This window comes from Bubalus bubalis, chromosome 7 (genome assembly GCF_019923935.1).
Source record: "Bubalus bubalis isolate 160015118507 breed Murrah chromosome 7, NDDB_SH_1, whole genome shotgun sequence".
Taxonomy (NCBI): domain Eukaryota; kingdom Metazoa; phylum Chordata; class Mammalia; order Artiodactyla; family Bovidae; genus Bubalus; species Bubalus bubalis.
The window spans coordinates 46,023,091-46,041,845 of NC_059163.1; the positions used below are offsets into that span (position 1 = coordinate 46,023,091).

At 41.1% G+C, this 18,755-nt stretch overlaps 1 protein-coding gene across 5 annotated transcripts in view; it reads right to left on the bottom strand.

The window, feature by feature from the left end:
- The window catches only part of CEP135 (centrosomal protein 135), a 76,596-nt gene extending 66,534 nt beyond the window's left edge, over nt 1-10,062 (bottom strand). For 3 of the 5 annotated variants that reach the window (XM_025290031.2, XM_025290032.2, XM_025290030.2), the window contains exons 1-5: nt 9,925-10,062; nt 6,742-6,898; nt 5,052-5,242; nt 3,945-4,112; nt 1,155-1,296 (exon numbers count right to left, since the gene is read on the bottom strand). In XM_025290031.2, the coding sequence (XP_025145816.1) occupies nt 1,155-1,296; nt 3,945-4,112; nt 5,052-5,242; nt 6,742-6,854 (614 nt within the window). In that variant the 5' untranslated portion in view covers nt 6,855-6,898; nt 9,925-10,062. Of the gene's footprint in view, nt 1-464; nt 621-1,154; nt 1,297-3,944; nt 4,113-5,051; nt 5,243-6,741; nt 6,899-9,924 lie in introns of those variants that run through there. The other 2 variants (XM_044945868.1, XM_044945869.1) reach the window with 2 other exon arrangements.
- Between the last annotated feature and the right edge of the window lie 8,693 nt (nt 10,063-18,755).

The following is an 18,755-nucleotide window of genomic DNA, read 5'->3' on the forward strand; positions in this document are numbered from 1 at the left end:
GATGGCTTCATAGAAAAGAAGAACATTAAGGGAAAGAAAAAGACAGAAAATGATACACATGTTGTTGTTCAGTCACTAAGTCATGTCCAGCTCTTTGCGACCCCATGGATTGCAGCATCCCAGGCCTCACTGTTTCTCACCATCTCCCACAATTTTCCCAAGTTCATGTCCATTGAATCGAATACATACAGAGCCCTCTAAAACTCAGTAAATGATACTAACACATTGTCTAAGTCCTAGTTTATAAGTACCAGAAAAACAAAACACAAAATATTTCATGGGTAAAGTCAAGTAAGTGTATAAATACAGGTACAAAATATTGTGTGAGTATAACTGAGCTAAAGACCCTAATTAGTCCCCCAACCAATGTCTTTTTTTTAATTGCTATAGAGATTAATAATAAGGTAGAAAACTCTCTCATATTGTCTACATAATCTACAAAGTAAAAAGCTAGCTGCACTAACCATTTCCACTGGGGTATTCTGTACTTTAAACTGTTTCTGCAGCCGTGACCAGAGAGGCTGTCACCAGTGCTCTTTTACTCCTCTGTACCGTTTAAGATGTTCTTAATGGCATTCTGTGTATTTCCCCTTGTCTCATCTTCTTACCGGGTCGTAAACTTCTCAAAAGTTGCATCTTTACATCCCAAGAACACTTACATAGCCTTTTCCAAAGAGTTTATTGAAGCTATAATTAAAATAGAATTTACATCTGACTCTAAGTTAAGGAAACACCAACATACAGAGCCAAGAATCATGAAGCAAGAATTTCAAAGCCAGTTACAAGTCTACTCATGCTACTAGCATTTGAGAAAAATCTGAAGTAATAGAGAGGCTGTAGAAGATTTACCTGGGTGATAAAGCTGAATGTCAAAGCAACTCTACTGAAATAGGCTGTAGGTGGCACTAAATAATTTTAAAGCAAATATAGACAGAAACCTCAGATATATGATTTACTTGAAATCAAATTTCAAAACAAGTGAAAACCTTCTATATTCAGAATATATTCAGAAAGTGTTTACTGAATGCTTGTGCAAAGTTCTATGCTACATACCAGAGATAGGCTAGTTAAGAAGACAAAACCCTACTACCAAGAAACTTAGGGCTAACCAAGAGATCATGTAACTAAAGCCAACAGAGAATTCTTTAATGCACCTGTTATCAGCCACGTGCAGGAGGTCTGCAATGTAAGGGTCATCTGGCTGAGGAACCGGATATGAACTGATTTCAGAGGGAGGGACTGGTTCATCAATCTGCATGCGCTGGCGCCTAAAAGCAATATTTCTTTTCTTGCCACCTAAAAAAAAAAAAAATGTGTATTTCAAAAAACTGACAACACTGTCTTAGAATTAAATACTTTAGAAGGCTAGCCTTTTTGTTATAAAGTATGTCTCTAGCTCTTATTACATAAGAGCCAGGTCAAATGTTTTCTCCCTTATATATAAATACCCACCTGATCTTTAACTAAACAACTCATTTCTGAAAAACTCAACAAGATATGGTTAGAAAGCAAGCTTTATTTTCTGCATGCTTGGTATATATGCCCAGATTTAATCTGTTCCTTCATGAGATGGGGACCAAACTCTGGCAAGATTAAAAGCTGAGCGTGCCTTGTTGTACATAACAGAGCTCAAGACGTCATCACCGGCAGAAAACTGTCAAATGAGAAGCTGAAGTCAATGTTAACTAAAATAAACATGTTTATAAAGCAAGGCCAAAGGAGCAGATAATTGAAACTTCAAGAATCAAAATTAGTATAGAGAAGAATATGTATCCTGAATTAATGGGGAATTTTCTTAATTATCCTTAAAACTAGTAGGTATAATTTCTTTTGATGGCTAGATATATCCCATCTTGGCCCAAACCACAAGGATAATTTACCTTTTCCAGTACCTGGCCAAGATTAGACACGTACTTGAAAAACTAACTGACCCTCACAAAGAACAAACACAACCCACAACTCTGTCTGCCTTAGAATCCTAACAAGTTTTTTTATACTCCTAACCTCTTGTTTCGGAGAAGGCAATGGCACCCCACTCCAGTACTCTTGCCTGGAAAATTCCATGGACGGAGGAGCTTGGTGGGCTGCAGTCCATGGGGTTGCGGAGAGTCGGACACGACTGAGAGACTTCACTTTCACTTTTCACTCTCGTGTATTGGAGAAGGAAATGGCAACCCACTCCAGTGTTCTTGCCTGGAGAATCCCAGGGACGGGGGAGCCTGGTGGGCTGCCGTCTATGGGGTCGCACAGAGTCAACCACGACGGATGTGACTTAGCAGTAGCAGCAACCTCTTGTTTTGAGGATGAAGAAACTAGGTCAAAAGTATTTAAATGGCCTGCTTGTAGTTACACAGCTGAACAAGGTAAACCACTTTCTTCCCTTATCTCCTGGTTTTCCTCCTTGGTTGCTCCTTCTCAGTTTCTTTCAAAGACCCTCTTCTTCCATCTGTGCCTTAAAAGATAATTTCCTAGGGTCTGTCTTTGGTTCTCCTCTCTTTCCAATCTATATAATCTCACTAGTAACTCCTACCACATTCAAAGCTTCTGTTCTCAGGATATTCCAATGATTTCCAAATGTGAATCTCCATCTAGGACCATATTTCTGAGGACAGATCTACATATTCCACTGCATACTAGGAGTTTCAATGTGAATGTCCCATGGATATAACATACTCAACAAACCCTTTGTAAACGGTGGACTTCTGTTCTGTTTTCCATATTCCCTATCTTAAGAAATAGTACCAGGGCATCCTTGGTGGTCTCATGGTTAAGACTAGGGGTGCAGGTTTGATCCCTGGTTAAGGAACTAACATCCCACATGCCCCATGGTGCAGCCAAAAAAAAGAAAGAAAGAAATACTATTAATATCCTCATTCATCCACTCAATCACTTCAAACAGAAATTTGGAAATTCCTCTACATCCCAAGTTTACTAAATTTATCCATCACTAAATTTTAGAGATTACACCTCCTAAATCACTCTTGATTTAGGCCCACTCTTTTCTCAGAAAATCTAATTATCCTCCTTTTTTGGTTTTCTTAATCTTCTAGTTACTTCTGAGATCCTCTCCCACATTTCCCCAGCTTTTCTGTCTTTGGCTCACGCTCCTCCCTCTCCCAGCTTATTTTCTGCCATTTCAAGTCCCACAGATTCCTGCCTGATCCTGGCCTCCCAGCTTGCAATTCTTTAATTCTCAGAGTCTCCTCTTCACTCAGCTACAGGCACATAGTAACATGATTAAGCCTGGACTGTGTCACCAGATAGAACTGAGCCAGCTTCCAGGTCTTCAACTCTCTTCTGATGGCAATCTTCATTCTGACCAAATTACTACTGGTCCTCACCACGTTCTTTAATCCCTCAGTCTCTACCAAGTCTCATAATTCAGCACCTGCCTTCACCTCGTTTGCTTCCATAACCTTAAGTCTCATGGTTTAGACACCTCCATGATCTGGAGGTTATTCCATCAGCTTTGAGCCTGGACAACCACTAACTCTGCATATGGCCCATCATTTCTGTTTTATTCCTTGAGAGCTACTGAGCATAAGGCTAAGAAGGGTAAAATAAACTATATCATTTTCAAAGTCTTTAGAGTATGAAGCATTTTTATAATTAATAATGATGATAATAATAATAGAAAAAAGAATTCAAACTAATAATAGAGGAAATAAAACCCTAGGCACTGAGGTTAGATGACTTATACCTAAGAAGTTTACTGTTAACGTAAGTTTCTCAGCATATGCATAGAATATAAGCTGGGTCTTCAGAAATAAATTTTAAAGGTTTTGTGGCTATCCAAACACATCTTTTCAAATACTAAAGTCTAAAGCATGAATACTGAAAGTCCCATTTCAGTCAACAATTTTAACATCTTTAAAAGATTAGATGTAAATAAATAAATAAAAGATTAGATGTACATAATTTGTTTTGAGAGGGAACAGATTCACCTGGAGTTTGAACTACAGCTTGCAAATTCTTTTCTTGAAGCTGTTGAATTTTCTCATTCTTAGCTTTGCTTTCTTTCTCCATAAGTTTGAGTTTATGAACATATTGATTATTTAGAAATTTCAGATCAGCTGTTTCACGTGCACACTTTTTCAATGTGGTTTTCAACTCTTAAAATGAAAAAGATTTAAAGAGTATTTTATACATCAATAAGTCCTTCCAGTCCATAAAACAAAAAAAAGTCACAATAATTTGAAAGGCTCTACCTGATTCTTATATGCTTTGTTAGAACGTTATAACTTTTCTACCACCATTAACAAAATTGCAAATAAGTCACTAAGCACAAAAAGGAATTATATTTTTCTTCTGTGGTGAGCCTAATATGAGCTTTTGATCCAGTAAATTGGATAGGAAGCTAAGGGATTATCAATTCATGCCAAGTATTAGCCAGGGCTTTCTACTAAATACAAGAAGATTTTATATAAGTTAGCCACATAATTTACCCTTTGCCTAGTACCTCTGAAATCATTCTATCTTCTAGATCAAAAACAGGGTATAAAAGAATCAGAACAAAAGATATACGGCTTTTTCTCAGAAACACAGAAGTTGTTATAAGAACATTTTTCTTCAGTACCAGCATTTAATATTTTCTACAGCAACTTTTGGGCTTCCCAGGTGCCACAGTTGGTAAAGAGTCTGCCTGCCAATGCAGGAGACACAAGAGACGCGGGTTCAATCCCTGGGTTGGGAAGATCCCCTGGTGAAGTAAAAGGTAACCCACTCCAGTATTCTTGCCTGGAAAATTCCATGTACAGAGAAACTGATGGGCTACAATTCACAGGTTCACAAAGAGTTGAACACAACTGAGTGCACACCACCACCATTACAGCAATTTTAATTCTAAAATTTAATCCACATTCAGTGAAGATGAATATAGTTGTGGAATGCAGATTTATTTTTCTTTTGGGAACTCTTCAACATACCCTATATTTCAGGAACTGTCAGTAGGAAGACTATCACATTTTCTAATCAATAGTTTCAAAGGTGGACTAGGATTTCCCACATATAAAATGAAAAGGGCAAAAATTTCAAAAGTCACAAAAATTTACCTTTAATATGTTGACCTGATTGTTCTCTCAGTTTCATTAATTCCAGGTATAATTCATTATTTTCCTTACTCAATCTTGCATTTTCAAGTTTATAAGGTTCCAATACAAAATCAAAATTGGCACTCTCTTTTTCAGCTTTCACAGCAGATAATTTTGATTTCCGAAGACTTTCTGTTGTATGAACTAGATCACTAATATTGAATGGAAAATGCAAATACAAGGAAACATTCTATTAACTTTTAATAACTAAAAACAGATTTCTAAAAAGACTTAAATGTTAATACTGAGATCAAATCGAAAATAAGACATACAAAAACAAACACTAGAGGTCTTTTAAGGTACTAGGAAGGTCTCAAAACTTTCCTGGCATAATTAAGAAATAAAGCATACATACATAGGCAGAATCATCTTTCAACCTGGTCTCACTCATCCCCCATGTTTAATTAGTCACCTGATCCTGTGGAATCTGTGAACCTTATTTGGTCATTTAACATTTACTGAATGCCTGCTACACGCTAAGTGTCAGGGACGCAACAAACACGAATCAGTTCCCTACCTCTAAGAACACGGATGAAGAGAATATTCACTACATCAACATTTACTGGGCAGGGAGCATGGTAAAGAACCCACTGACAAGGAGCTTATATCCTACTAATAATTTGTCAAAAGTTACAGTACTATGTGATAAACTCAATAAATATTTTAGTGCGGACTATGTGTTCAGCCTCTCCTAGGTATGGCAGTGAAACAGTCAGTCTCTAGTTTCTTGGACTCTGCATTCTAATGGGAAGGTAAAACAAATTTCCAACAATAACAACAGCTAAGGTAACGTGCAGCATATGTGACAGAGAGCTGCAGGTCATACAGCTAACTGAGCATAAAGACAAAGCACGAAGAAGAGGAGAAAGAGACTTTACAGGCAGATAGAACAGCATATGGAGAGACCAAGGGTGAGAGCGAACATGTGTTCAGGAGCTTCAGGTGGTTCATACAGGAAAGGTGAAGGGAGTGTAAAATCACTGGGGAAAATGCATGTCAGTTTCTTGGAAAGTTAAACATACTTCCACCCTATAATTTTGAATTGCTGACCCAGAACTAGATCATGAAGGATTCTGGAGGCCATACTAGAGACCACAAAGTATCTTTCATCCATTTGCTTCTTTTCATCATTATCACTTATAGTCCTACTGGAAAAACTTCCTAGACCATTTCTCTGCTCTAGTTAGTCTCAAATCACAGTAATAGGATTTATGTGGAAAAGAATAAAAATAACAAAGAATCTTTCAGTTAAATTAACATGTTAACAGCTAAAGTCATGATCAACCACCTTAGAGAAGCATTATAAATGCGTAGCAATTAAAGACCAGTGACTAACATAATATCATGTCAACTGCATTTCAATAAAATAAAAACCAGTGAATAAAGCAGCTACAGAACTAACTAGATCAGAAAATCACATTAAAAATTGTACTTTTACTTACAGACAAAACTCTCAGAAACATTTACTCTAAATAGTATCGTGTGAATGGGGACCCTAGAGTTCTGCAACATGGAGAAGAGAGAAGCTTCAGATGATTTAAGGACTTTTAAAAAGTCTACCTATTTCTGTACTAAAGCATGAAGCTCAATCAGAAACTAGATAAATAGGATTCAGGGTCACACAGGTTTGCACCAGTCTTTTCATCTTTACCTGAAAAGTTTTTCTACCAAAGGTATACAGTCCACTGTCAGAGTCTGGCGGTATCCCAACTGATCCAATCTTTTCCTAATATTAAGATACTTTCTTTCTGCAGCTGTAGTCATCTTGTGTTCCAAACTAGGTTTATTCACTTCCAAAAATTAAAATCCTATAAGAAAAGAGTGAACATCATTCTATTATCAGTTATTATTATTATTTAATTTTTAAAAAAAGATTATTTTAATATGAAGCAATTATTTTTTGTTTCTTTTCAGGCAGACAGCCCTCTAGAATATTTAGATTGATTTAAATCCAATGCTAATGATATCCATGTTGCTGCATTAAAATAAATATCCCCTCATAAACTTAATATGCAGAAGTTAAAACAATAAAACCGCTAGAAAAAAGAAAGAAGAATATTTTTCCAAGCCTGAGATAGGCAGAGAATACTTAGAGAAGCCTCTTTTAAATTTTTCTTTTAAATATAAAAGAGAAACTTGATAAATTGGATTTCTTCAAATTAAAAATGTCTGCTCATCAAAATGTATCCTTTTATTTGACAAAACAAAAACTTAAAAAGTTAGGAGAAACATATTCATAATATCTAACAAAGGATTTGTATATAAAATACAGAAAGAACCCTTACAACTAATAAAGACAACCCAATAAGAAATGCAAGGCTAAGATTTGCAAAAGATATCTGAATGAGAATAATCATATGAAAAGGTGCCTAACACCACTAGACATCAGAGAAATACAAACTAAACCACAATGAAATATAATTTTGTCCATACTAGAATGGCTAAAATTAAAGGTACAATGTCTTCAAGGACTTGGAGTTAACAGGAATTTTCACATTGCTACAGGAGTGTGAAATCATTGTGGAAAAAGTCTGTGGGAGGGAGGCTCAAGAGGGACAGGATATATAAGTACTCATAACTGATTCACGTTGTTGTACAGCAAAAGCCAACACAACACCGTAAAGCAATTATCCTCCAATTAAAAACAAATTAAAAAGTGTGGCAGTTTCTTATAAAGTTAAACACACTTCTAGCCTATGACTGTGTAATTCTACTCCAAGGTATTTACTCAAGAAAATGAAAACAAACATCTACAAAGAGACTCTACAAGAATATTTAAAGCATCTTTATTCATAATAGCTCCAAACTGGAAAAAAAAAACTATACAGAAGAAGGATAAGTACACTATACTTAAACAATGTAGTATCACTCAAGAATAAACAGAACTGGTACATGTCAACAGCATGGATGAATTTAAAAATATTATCTGAGCAATAGAAGCCATGATTATATGAAGTTCAAGAACAGGCAAAATTAAACTATGTACATAGAAATTAGAACAGCTGTCACCTAGGGCGATGGGGGTAGTTGGAGCCTGAATGGAAGGGCATGAGGGGGCTTTCTTGGGTAATGAAAATATTGTGGTAATGGGGACAGACACCACACCAATGTATACATTTATCAAAGCTTTTCAAATAGCATATGTAAATTTTACTTAGATTAAAAAAGCAAGACCCCAACATGTAAGTATCTCTGGGTATCTTTTTATCTTTGTCTTTTTAAATATCTGTGAATATATCATCTATTAATCTGCACTAAAATGGAGTTATCCAAAGACCACTTCTTTAAAAAAAACATGCTCTCTTTTCTAACCTTTGTCAGGTAAATGTGGTCCTAGTACTCATATTTCTAAATCAAACAAGAACTTCGTTTTACATCTGTATTGCTCTTCACAATTTATATAAAACATGCATGGATATGAATATATGCAAAATTTGATCCTCACAACTACTATGAGGGGGAAAGGGTCAAGGACACCCTCCACATTCAAAGATGAGGAAAGGCTGCCTAGAGAGAGTAACTTATTCCAAATCACAAGGCCACCAAGTAGGTGGGCAGTCAGGTCTCCTGAGTCCTGACCCACCGCTCAGGTTTCTGTATTATGCCGCCTCAACTTACCAGATGACTCCTAAGTTAGTACTGCTCCTTGATAACTCCTTCCTACCAATCTCTCCTCCTCCACATTCTTGTTAGCCTTTTCTCTGAATGACGTCCCCACACTATACTAGGTTCTTTCTAGGTTCCTTCCACAAGAGGGACCTGACTGATGCAGGGTGTTCTAGAAAAAGTCCTGAAGAAGTCAGAAGTGCACCTGTCAGACCAAGAACTAGCAGGGCCTCACAATTCAAACTTGTCTTTTTTTTTGTCTGGTACCAACTTTGGTTACCCAAAAAGAATACATCCTCACATCTTTCTGAGAGACAATATGAGTAAATATTAAAAAAAAAAAAATCATCAACACATACGACAGATGAAAAAGATTAAAAATCCTCCCAGGAAGGACAAAAAAACATATATTAGGCTTTCCCCACCCATGCATTGGGCTGCTGTCCTTCATCACCAACACAACACGCCCGTCTACATCATCCAAACACTGCGGCCATACTGAAAGTTTTCCAGCAGAACAACATAAAAGGTAAGGTTTGGAGGTCCTCCACGCATACGTGTTTGGAACTACCCACTTGCTTAACTCTGGGGAGTTACGTCTCAAAGCCAGTGCACCTTATTTTTACAAAAGTATCCTGTGCTCGCGCGTGTGTGTGTATATATAATCTCCTATGTATATAATACTTATGCACAAGGGCTAGAAAAACACAACACCCCAAACCAACATTAACTAGGTTATTTCGCGAGCCCTCCCTGACTGAACTAAAAACAGTAGCGTGGAAGAGGGGATGTTTACTAACATGCTGGACAAAGGTTAATAAATGACTCGTCCTAGGCTTTGGGGCACTTTTGTTTTACAAAGAGCCTGTATGATTCTTATACGAAAGGGTATTTTAACTTTTAAATCAACCATCAGTCTGTAGGAAGAGGATCTGCTAGAACCGCACAGACCCTTGGCGAGCGGGGTCGGAGGAACCAGGAGCCCGGGCAACCCCAGGCCGACCTCCGGACCGCAGTTCCGCTGTCGGTTGTTGAAGGGAATTAGGTGTCCGCAGCGGGGCGACACGGGCTCCGCGCCCCACCCGGGGCCCACTTCCTCCCGAGGCCGCGCGGCCTCCCTCCCGCCAGCGCCCGGGCCCGGCGCGCGGGGACCGCCCGGGAGGCGGAGGCGCCGCCCTGCCCAGCCTGCCCAGCCCGCCCGCCCCGCGCCGCGTCGCACCGCGCTCACCCGCAGCCCAGGCCGCCGCTCCCTCCGCCTGCGGTCGCATCTCCCCTCGCGCCTCGCCTCCCTCGCTGGCTCCTTCCGCCCAGACACCAGCTCCGTTGCTAGGACAGTTTGAAAATGGCGCGGAGAGACGATCAGGGCCGGCGCGGAGGAGGTGCCGCGGTTGCCTCGGTAACGGGAGCGGCCGACGTTTCGCCGCGCGCAGCGGGAACGCGCCCGACCGGGATGGCGGCGCTGGGCCCCGGTGCCCGGAAACGCAACGGCCCTCACGGCGCGAGGCCGCGGCGCCCCCTGGCGGCCGGCGAACCCCTAACCTCAGCGGGTGCCGGCGATAGGACTCCTCCAAGTCGATCGCACGGAGAAGGCAATGGCACCCCACTCCAGTACTCTTGCCTGGAAAATTCCATGGACGGAGGAGCCTGGTAGGCTGCAGTCCATGGGGTCGCGGAGAGTCGGACACGACTGAGCGACTTCACTTTGACTTTTCACTTTCATGCATTGGAGAAGGAAATGGCAACCCACTCCAGTGTTCTTGCCTGGAGAATCCCAGGGACGGGGGAGCCTGGTGGGCTGCCGTCTATGAGGTCGCACAGAGTCGGACACGACTGAAGCGACTTAGCAGCAGCAGCAGCAGCAAGTCGATCGCGTGCCTTGGGAGACCTTCTCGGCGCGGGGTTAAAATACTGCCCAGTTCTGGTCCCTGCCGCAGATTAGCCTTCACCTGTTAGAGGGATGCCTTCACCTAAACTCCAACGACAGGCACAATTGCAACTTTCCCTGTCAGCCACCCAACACAATTAACTGTTGCTCCCACATCCATGCCCAGATGTGTAGACCCTCATAATATACTCAACCCGCTATGATAATATAACATCATGATGTTTTGATCCCGTGAGTTATAACTCATCCCTTCAAAAAACGTAATTATTTGTTTGTATGTCTCTCCCTGCCGTCCCCAATTGTGAATTCCTGGAGTCAGACATTATTTTACTCAGCTATGTTTCTCTAGCACTAACCACAATAAACATTTGTGAATGGACTTAAATTCAAATCAACTCGTTTTAGAGAGCTTGTTCATAAACAGAAAACACATGGTCAAAGTGTAGAATTCTGTTTCTCGCGTGAAACCTTGTAGATGATCAGAGACGAGCTCATTTCCTCTTTTCTGATTACTGCTCTAGCAAGTAGGACTTTCATTCTGAAAATGTATTGTTTTTGCCGATTACCTAACTGCTTTGTGGGTTGTGAATACTTTGTACCCATTCATGTATTGTTTTAACCGTTTCTGTTGTGTCTTGTCTGCCTTCCAGTGTGCTTTAAAAAAAGTTTTGTGGAATTTCTAAGAGGAAGTGAGTTAGGCTCTGTAGATGGCTTTTGTGGTCTTGAAGACGTACATTTAAATACATTTTTTTTCCTGAACAACAAATATCTTTTTAAAATCACAGCAAAATGACTATGCAGTGGCCATCCAGCCCAGATAACTCTTTGTCCCAAATGCATAGCAGTTAGAAAATGTAAGAACCAAAGTCAAAGAAATTTTAAAAGGTAAGTAGGATACTGAAGTTATAGGCCAGTTTTGCTCCAGGTAACGTGGAAGACCAGAGCAAGTTCACTGTTGCAAGGCCTGGGGTCAGGGTCCCTGGTGCACACCCAAAGTTGTTGCTGCTCACCACCCAGGTCCTTGGCTTCAGGGGAGCATCAGGGCTAGGGAAGCAGAAGAGAGTAGAAACTGAGCTTGTTCTGGGCTCTCCCCAAATCACCAGGGGACAGGAGTCCTGAACTGGGGGTCAATCCTGGTAGCCTACCCTGAAAATTAATAATCAGGAGGTAGAGCCAGATTGGACCCAGGTCTCCCGAATTGCAGGCAGACTCTTTACCATCTGAGCCACCAGGGAAGCCCATGAATACTGGAGTAGGTAGCCTATCCCTTCTCTGGGGGAACTTCCTGACCGAGGAATCCAAAGGGGGTCTCCTGCATTTCAGGTACCAGCTGAGCTACCAGGGAAGCCCCAGAGAAAAAGAACCTTTCACTGAAAATGAGCTTGCAAACCAAAAACAATCAAGAAATCTGATGCTAACAAAGCCAACAAAATAAAACATCAAAACATGAATTCTTGGGTTTCCCTAGTAGCTCAGTGGTAAAGAATCTGCTTGCCAGTGCAGGAGACATGGTTTAATCCCTGATCCAGGAAGATTCCACATAGCTCAGAGCAACTAAGCCCATGTGCGACAACTGCTGAGCCTGTCCTCTAGAGCCTGGGAGATGCAGCTACTGAGCCCATGTGCCCCAGCTGTTGAAGCCCGTGCATCCTCGAGCCCGTGCGTCCTCAAGACCGTGCTCCCCAGTAGGAGAAGGACCTCGGTGAGAAGCCCCAACAGCAACTAGAGAGTAGCCCTCACTCGCCACAACTAGAGAAAAGTCTGCACAGCAACAAAGATCCAGCACAGCCAACAATAAATAAATAAAATTTTAAAAACCCATGAATTCTCTCTAGATGAAAGAGGCTGATGAAGCTTTTAAAATGCATATATGTAAGGTGATCTGGATCAAAGTTTTTCAACGTTGGCATTTTGGACATTTTGGGCTGAATAATTCTTTGCTTCAGAGGGCCTGTCCTGTGTGTTGTAGAATGTCGAGCAGCATTCCTGGCTTCTATCCACTAGATGCCAGTACCATCCACCAAGTTGTGACAACCAAAAATCTCTCCAGATATTGCCGACTGTCCCTTGGGAGGCAAAACCACTCCTGGTTAAGAATCACTGGTCTAGATAGATGGAAGAAGTAACTGCCATTAGAAAGAACAAGAATTGTTAAATGAAACAAGAACAGATGCATATGAGAGGGAACCAGTCAGAAAATCTGGAAATTAAAATTATAGTCATCAAAAACTTCACATTACTAAGTGGAATGAAATGTAGATTATAGTTAAAAGAACCAGAGAATTTACCTAGAACCCATTTCTTTGCAGACAAATATATTTAGAACACAATTAAGAAATACAAACACTAGCTCGAGAGACTCAAAAGAGGCACTAGAGGGAATAGCAGTTATGGCAGGCAGACCTCCCCACCAAAGATATCCACACCCAAATTTCTGGCACCTGTGAATATGTTATATTACTTGGCAAGAGGCACTTTACAGATGTAATTAAGGTTGTTAAAGGCCTAAAAATAGGCAGATTGTCCTGAATTTTTCAGGTGGGCCCAATGTATTTGCAGAAACCCTTAAAAGCAAACAAGTGTGAGCAGGACTTGACAGATGTTGGGGGTCTGAAGATGGTGGGTGCATGTGATGAGTGCAGGGATCCTAGGGGAGCTGAAGGAGGCTTACAGCCCGCAGGGACTCGTGAACCTCAGCCCCAGGAACAGGGAACTGAGTGCCTGCCAACAACTGGAATGGCGAGGAAGCAGATTTCTTCCTCTATTTTCTTACCTCCAGGTAAAAACTCAGACTGCTGACACCTTGATTTTGACAGCAGAGCCCACTTGGACTTCTGACCTACAGAACGATGAGATAATAAATTTGTGTTGTCTTAAGCTGCTATGTTTATGATGACTTGTTACTGTAGGAAGAGAAAAAACAACTCAGCAGAGAAGCAAGATTTGAAGAGATAATAGCTAAGAATTTTCCAGAACTGAACCAAGGCACAAATCTTCAGATGAAAAATTTGCATCATTCTAGTTAAAGATGGCAAATTAACCGTACATGTTAACTTTAGCCTCTCTCCCTTCCTCCTTCTCTCATTGCTTCCTTCTCTCCATCCCTCCCTCCTTCATCCTTCTAGAATGATGATAAAGGAATTTTAAAGATACTTTTTAAAAGGCTTTAGAACAAAGAGAATAGCAGTGGAGACGAGATCAATAAAATTTCGGGGCTGGCAAGCAGTTGTCAGCAGGAAACTGACTTCTCAGCCTTGAAAATTTTGATTCCCAACCAGCAGTGGGGAAAGTGAAGAAGCCACCTAACTATTCTGCAGAAACCTCAAAGGCCCAGAGACTGGTGGCACCAGGTAGCCCTGCTGGAGCTAACAGCAGCACAGCTGTTTTTGGTAGAATGCTTCCTACTGTCTTGCTCCATAGACAGTCTGGAGCTGGTTTTGTGTGGGTTCACCTTCTCCAGGAGTAGATGCTTTGCCTCCTGACCTTTGTTACATCATTACAGGTCCGCCAGCAGGATGGATCAGTTGCAGGCTGAGCAAACTCTGTGGGTTAAACAAACAGGCATTATTCATACTGGACATCAGCAAGTTATTTACTGACTGCTATCAATGTGTGAGCCCCTCCAAATAGTAAGGAGAAAGATGGCTGAGAAAGCTTCTAGACATGGTGATACACACACTTGGTGTGTATGGCTCTCGCTTGCTTGGTGTGTGGAGTGTGGAAGATAGGGATTTCCTAGACTCTGGGCTTTGACACTGATTCTATTAAGTCCATTTTGTCCCTTCCATACTTTTACTCCCTGTATTAGCTTCCTCAGCTGCCGTTGTGCGCCTGCGAGCGTGCTAAGTCACTTCAGTCGTGTCTGACTTTTTGCAACACTATAGATTGTAGCCCGCCAGACTCCTCTGCCTGTGGGATTCTCCAGACAAGAATACTGGATGAGTTGCCATGCTCTCCTCCAAGGGATCTTCCCTCCCCAGGGATCAAACCCACGTCTCCTGTGTCTCCTGCATTGGCAGGCAGGTGCTTTACCATCAGCACCACCTGGGAAGCCCATGGCTGCCCTTATACATGATCACAAACTAGGTGGTTTACCACAACAGAAATGTATCCTCTCAGGGGTCTGGAGACCAGATGTCTGAAATCAACGTGTTGTCAGGGCTGTGCTCCCTCTAGAAGTTTTGGAGGGGTGTCCTTCCCTCCCCTGTCCAGCTCATGGTGGCTGTTGGCATTCTCTGGCTTCCTTAGTTTGTGACAACATCACTCCCATTTCTGCCTCCACCTTTTCTTCTCCTCTGTATCTTCCAATCTCCCACATGTATTTTTTTTTTTAAGATTTGTTAATGTTTTTTATGGGTACCATTTTTAAAGTCTTTATTGAATTTGTTACAATATTATTTCTGTTTTCTGTTTTGGTTTTTTGGCCCTGAGGCATGTGGGATCTTAGTTCCCCAACCAGGGCTTGAACCTGCACTCTCTGCATTGGAAGGCTCAGTTTTAACCACTGGACGATCAGAGAAATCCTCTGTTAGTTTAGTCGCTCAGTCGTGTCTAATTCTTTGTGACCCCATAGACTGCAGCAGGCCAGGCTTCCCTGTCCATCACCAACCCCCATTAACTTGCTCAAACTCATGTCCATCAAGTTAGTGATGCCATCCAACAATCTCATCCTCTGCCATCCCCTTCTCCTCCTGCCTTCAGTCTTTCCCAGCATCAGGGTCTTTTCCAATGGATCAGTTCTTCACATCAGGTGACCAAAGTTTCAGCTTTGGAGTTTCAGCTTCAGCATCAGTCCTTCCAATGAATATTCAGGACTAATTTCTTTTAGGATTGACTGGTTGGATCTCCTTGCAGTCCAAGGGACTCTCAAGAGTCTTCTCCAACACCACAGTTCAAAAGCATCAATTCTCTACTGTCCAACTCTCACATTCATACATGACTACTGGAAAAACCATAGCTTTGACTAGATGGACCTTTGTTGGGAAAGTAATGTCTCCGCTTTTTAATATGCTGTCTAGGTTGATCATAGCTTTTCTTCCAAGGGGCACGTGTCTTTTAATTTCATGGCTACAATAACCATCTGCTGGATCATAAGGCAGGTCTATTTCCAGTTTTTTAAGGAATCTCCACACTGTTCTCCATAGTGGCTGTACTAGTTTGCATTCCCACCAACAGTGTAAGAGCGTTCCCTTTTCTCCACACCCTCTCCAGCATTTATTACTTGTAGACTTTTGGATCGCAGCCATTCTGACTGGTGTGAAATGGTACCTCATAGTGGTTTTGATTTGCATTTCTCTGATAATGAGTGATGTTGAGCATCTTTTCATGTGTTTGTTAGCCATCTGTATGTCTTCTTTGGAGAAATGTCTATTTAGTTCTTTGGCCCATTTTTTGATTGGGTCATTTATTTTTCTGGAGTTGAGCTGTAGGAGTTGCTTGTATATTCTCGAGATTAGTTGTTTGTCAGTTGCTTCATTTGCTATTATCTTCTCCCATTCTGAAGGCTGTCTTTTCACCTTGCTAATAGTTTCCTTTGATGTGCAGAAGCTTTTAAGGTTAATTAGGTCCCATTTGTTTATTTTTGCTTTTATTTCCAATATTCTGGGAGGTGGGTCATAGAGGATCCTGCTGTGATGTATGTCAGAGAGTGTTTGGGCATACACACTGAGGAAACCAGAAGGGAAAGAGACACGTGTACCCCAATGTTCATCGCAGCACTGTTTATAATAGCCAGGACATGGAAGCAACCTAGATGTCCATCAGCAGATGAATGGATAAGAAAGCTGTGGTACATATACACAATGGAGTATTATTCAGCCATTAAAAAGAATACATTTGAATCAGTTCTAATGAGGTGGATGAAACTGGAGCCTATTATACAGAGTGAAGTAAGCCAGAAAGAAAAACACCAATACAGTATACTAACGCATATATATGGAATTTAGAAAGATGGTAACAATAACCCTGTGTACGAGACAGCAAAAGAGACACTGATGTATAGAACAGTCTTATGGACTCTGTGGGAGAGGGAGAGGGTGGGAAGATTTTGGAGAATGGCATTGAATCATGTAAAATATCATGTATGAAATGAGTTGCCAGTCCAGGTTCGATGCACGATACTGGATGCTTGGGGCTGGTGCACTGGGACGACCCAGAGGGATGGAATGGGGAGGGAGGAGGGAGGAGGGTTCAGGATGGGGAACACATGTATACCTGTGGCGGATTCATTTTGATATTTGGCAAAACTAATACAGTTATGTAAAGTTTAAAAATAAAATAAAATTAAAAAAAAATTTTTTCAAAAAAAAAAAAAATAACCATCTGCAATGATGTTAGAACCCAGAAAAATAAAGTCTCTCACTGTTTCCATTGTTTCCCCATCTATTTGCCATGAAATGATGGGACCGGATGCCATGATCTTCATTTTTTGAATGTTGAATTTTAAATCAGTTTTTTCACCTTTCACTTTCATCAAGAGGCTCTTTAGTTCTTCTTTGCCTTCTGCCATAAGGGTGGTGTTTATAAAGACACTTATCATTGGATTTAGGACCCACCCAGATAATCCAGGTAATCTCTTCACCTCAAGGTCTTTAACTTAATTACATCTACTATGATCCTTTTTCCAAATAAGGTAACATTTACTTGTTTTGGGGATTAGGATGTGGACATATGTCTTGGGGGGGGGGCCTACCATTCACACCACCATATTGCCCTAGTTTTTGACATTTTTATTTAGTCTGGGTGAGCAGGAAGACAAAAGACCATATCATATAGCCTATAGGGCCTTACACTTGCATAAAGGTTTTTCATTTTGGTTTCCTTCTTTTTTTTCCTCCTTCACTCCCTCTTTGTTTCACTGCAAAGCTGAAAGCTTTCCACCTTGGCTTATTTGTTTAGTTATGACTGAGGTGAGAGAGGGATGGAGGAGGCAGTCTAGGTAAAAGTGAAAGAATTCAATGAAGTGTAAAGGCATTTTCCTGCCATCCCTGTAGAGCGAACTAGAGCAGCCCAGCAAAATACGAAATACCCTCTCATCAAAAGTGAAATACTAAAGCCAGCCTCTAGGGAAAATATCACATATTATCAAATACGTATTCTTAAACACTAGATCATATTTTGAGTGACTTCATGCTGAGTTCCCAAGAGGTAAAAGGAAATTGCATCGGACTGAGTGAACAGCAGAATCTCATCTTCCATCACAGTCTCCCCTGGGTAGCATAAAGTATTGTAAAATAGTGGGCAAAACTGCCCAGATTATTCAAATTGTGTTTTTCCTTTCTTCTTATTGTTATAGTTCTTGGCTGAGAGCATTTCAATGAATTTAAATGAGTGCTTTGTGATAGAACTCTATGTAGTGTTAAGGGTTGAATTATGTCCTCCCTGAAATTCATATGCTGAAGTCCTAGCCCCTCAGAGTGTGATCTTATTTGGAAATAGAGTCATTGCAGGTGTCACTGATTAAGATGAAGTCACACTGGTATAGGATGGACCCCTAATCCAGTATGCCTGGTGTACTGATAAAAAGAGCACACTATGTGAAGAGAAATAGACACATGTAGAGAAAAGACAATATGAAGGCACAAGAAGCAAGCTTTCCCAGTGGTTCAGTGGTGAAGAATCCACCTGTCAATGCAGGAAACACTGGAGGCGTGGGCTTAATTCCTGGGTCAGGGAGATCCCCTGGAGAAGAGCATGGCAACCCACTCCAGTATTCTTGCCTGGGAAATCCCATGGACAGAGGAGCCTGGTGGGCTATAGTCAATGGGTTTACAAAGACTGGGACACGACTGAGTGACTGAGCACCAGCACAACCACACCTGAACCACTAAAGCTGATTTAACTGGAGTCAGGATTGTCAAGCAAAGGGAGAAAATGTGAATTAGATATTAGGTTACTGGGCTGAAGAAGAGTTCACAGTTCAGATTCTGGGTGAAATAGATGCGAGTATCTGGAATTCACATCCCCACCAGAATCAGTGCTGGGAACGATCTTGAGCCAGTGCTCCCATCTGGGAAACCACTTCTCAAAAAAGTAGGGAACATCTGGGAATTAGAAATGACTGTCTGTGCTTGATTGCTTCTTTAAATCCAGTATGCAGGTTAACTTTGTGGGTCCTCCTTCCCTTGGGCTTCCTGTGGAAAATATGTTCTTACTCTCAAGAGAAACTTAGATGA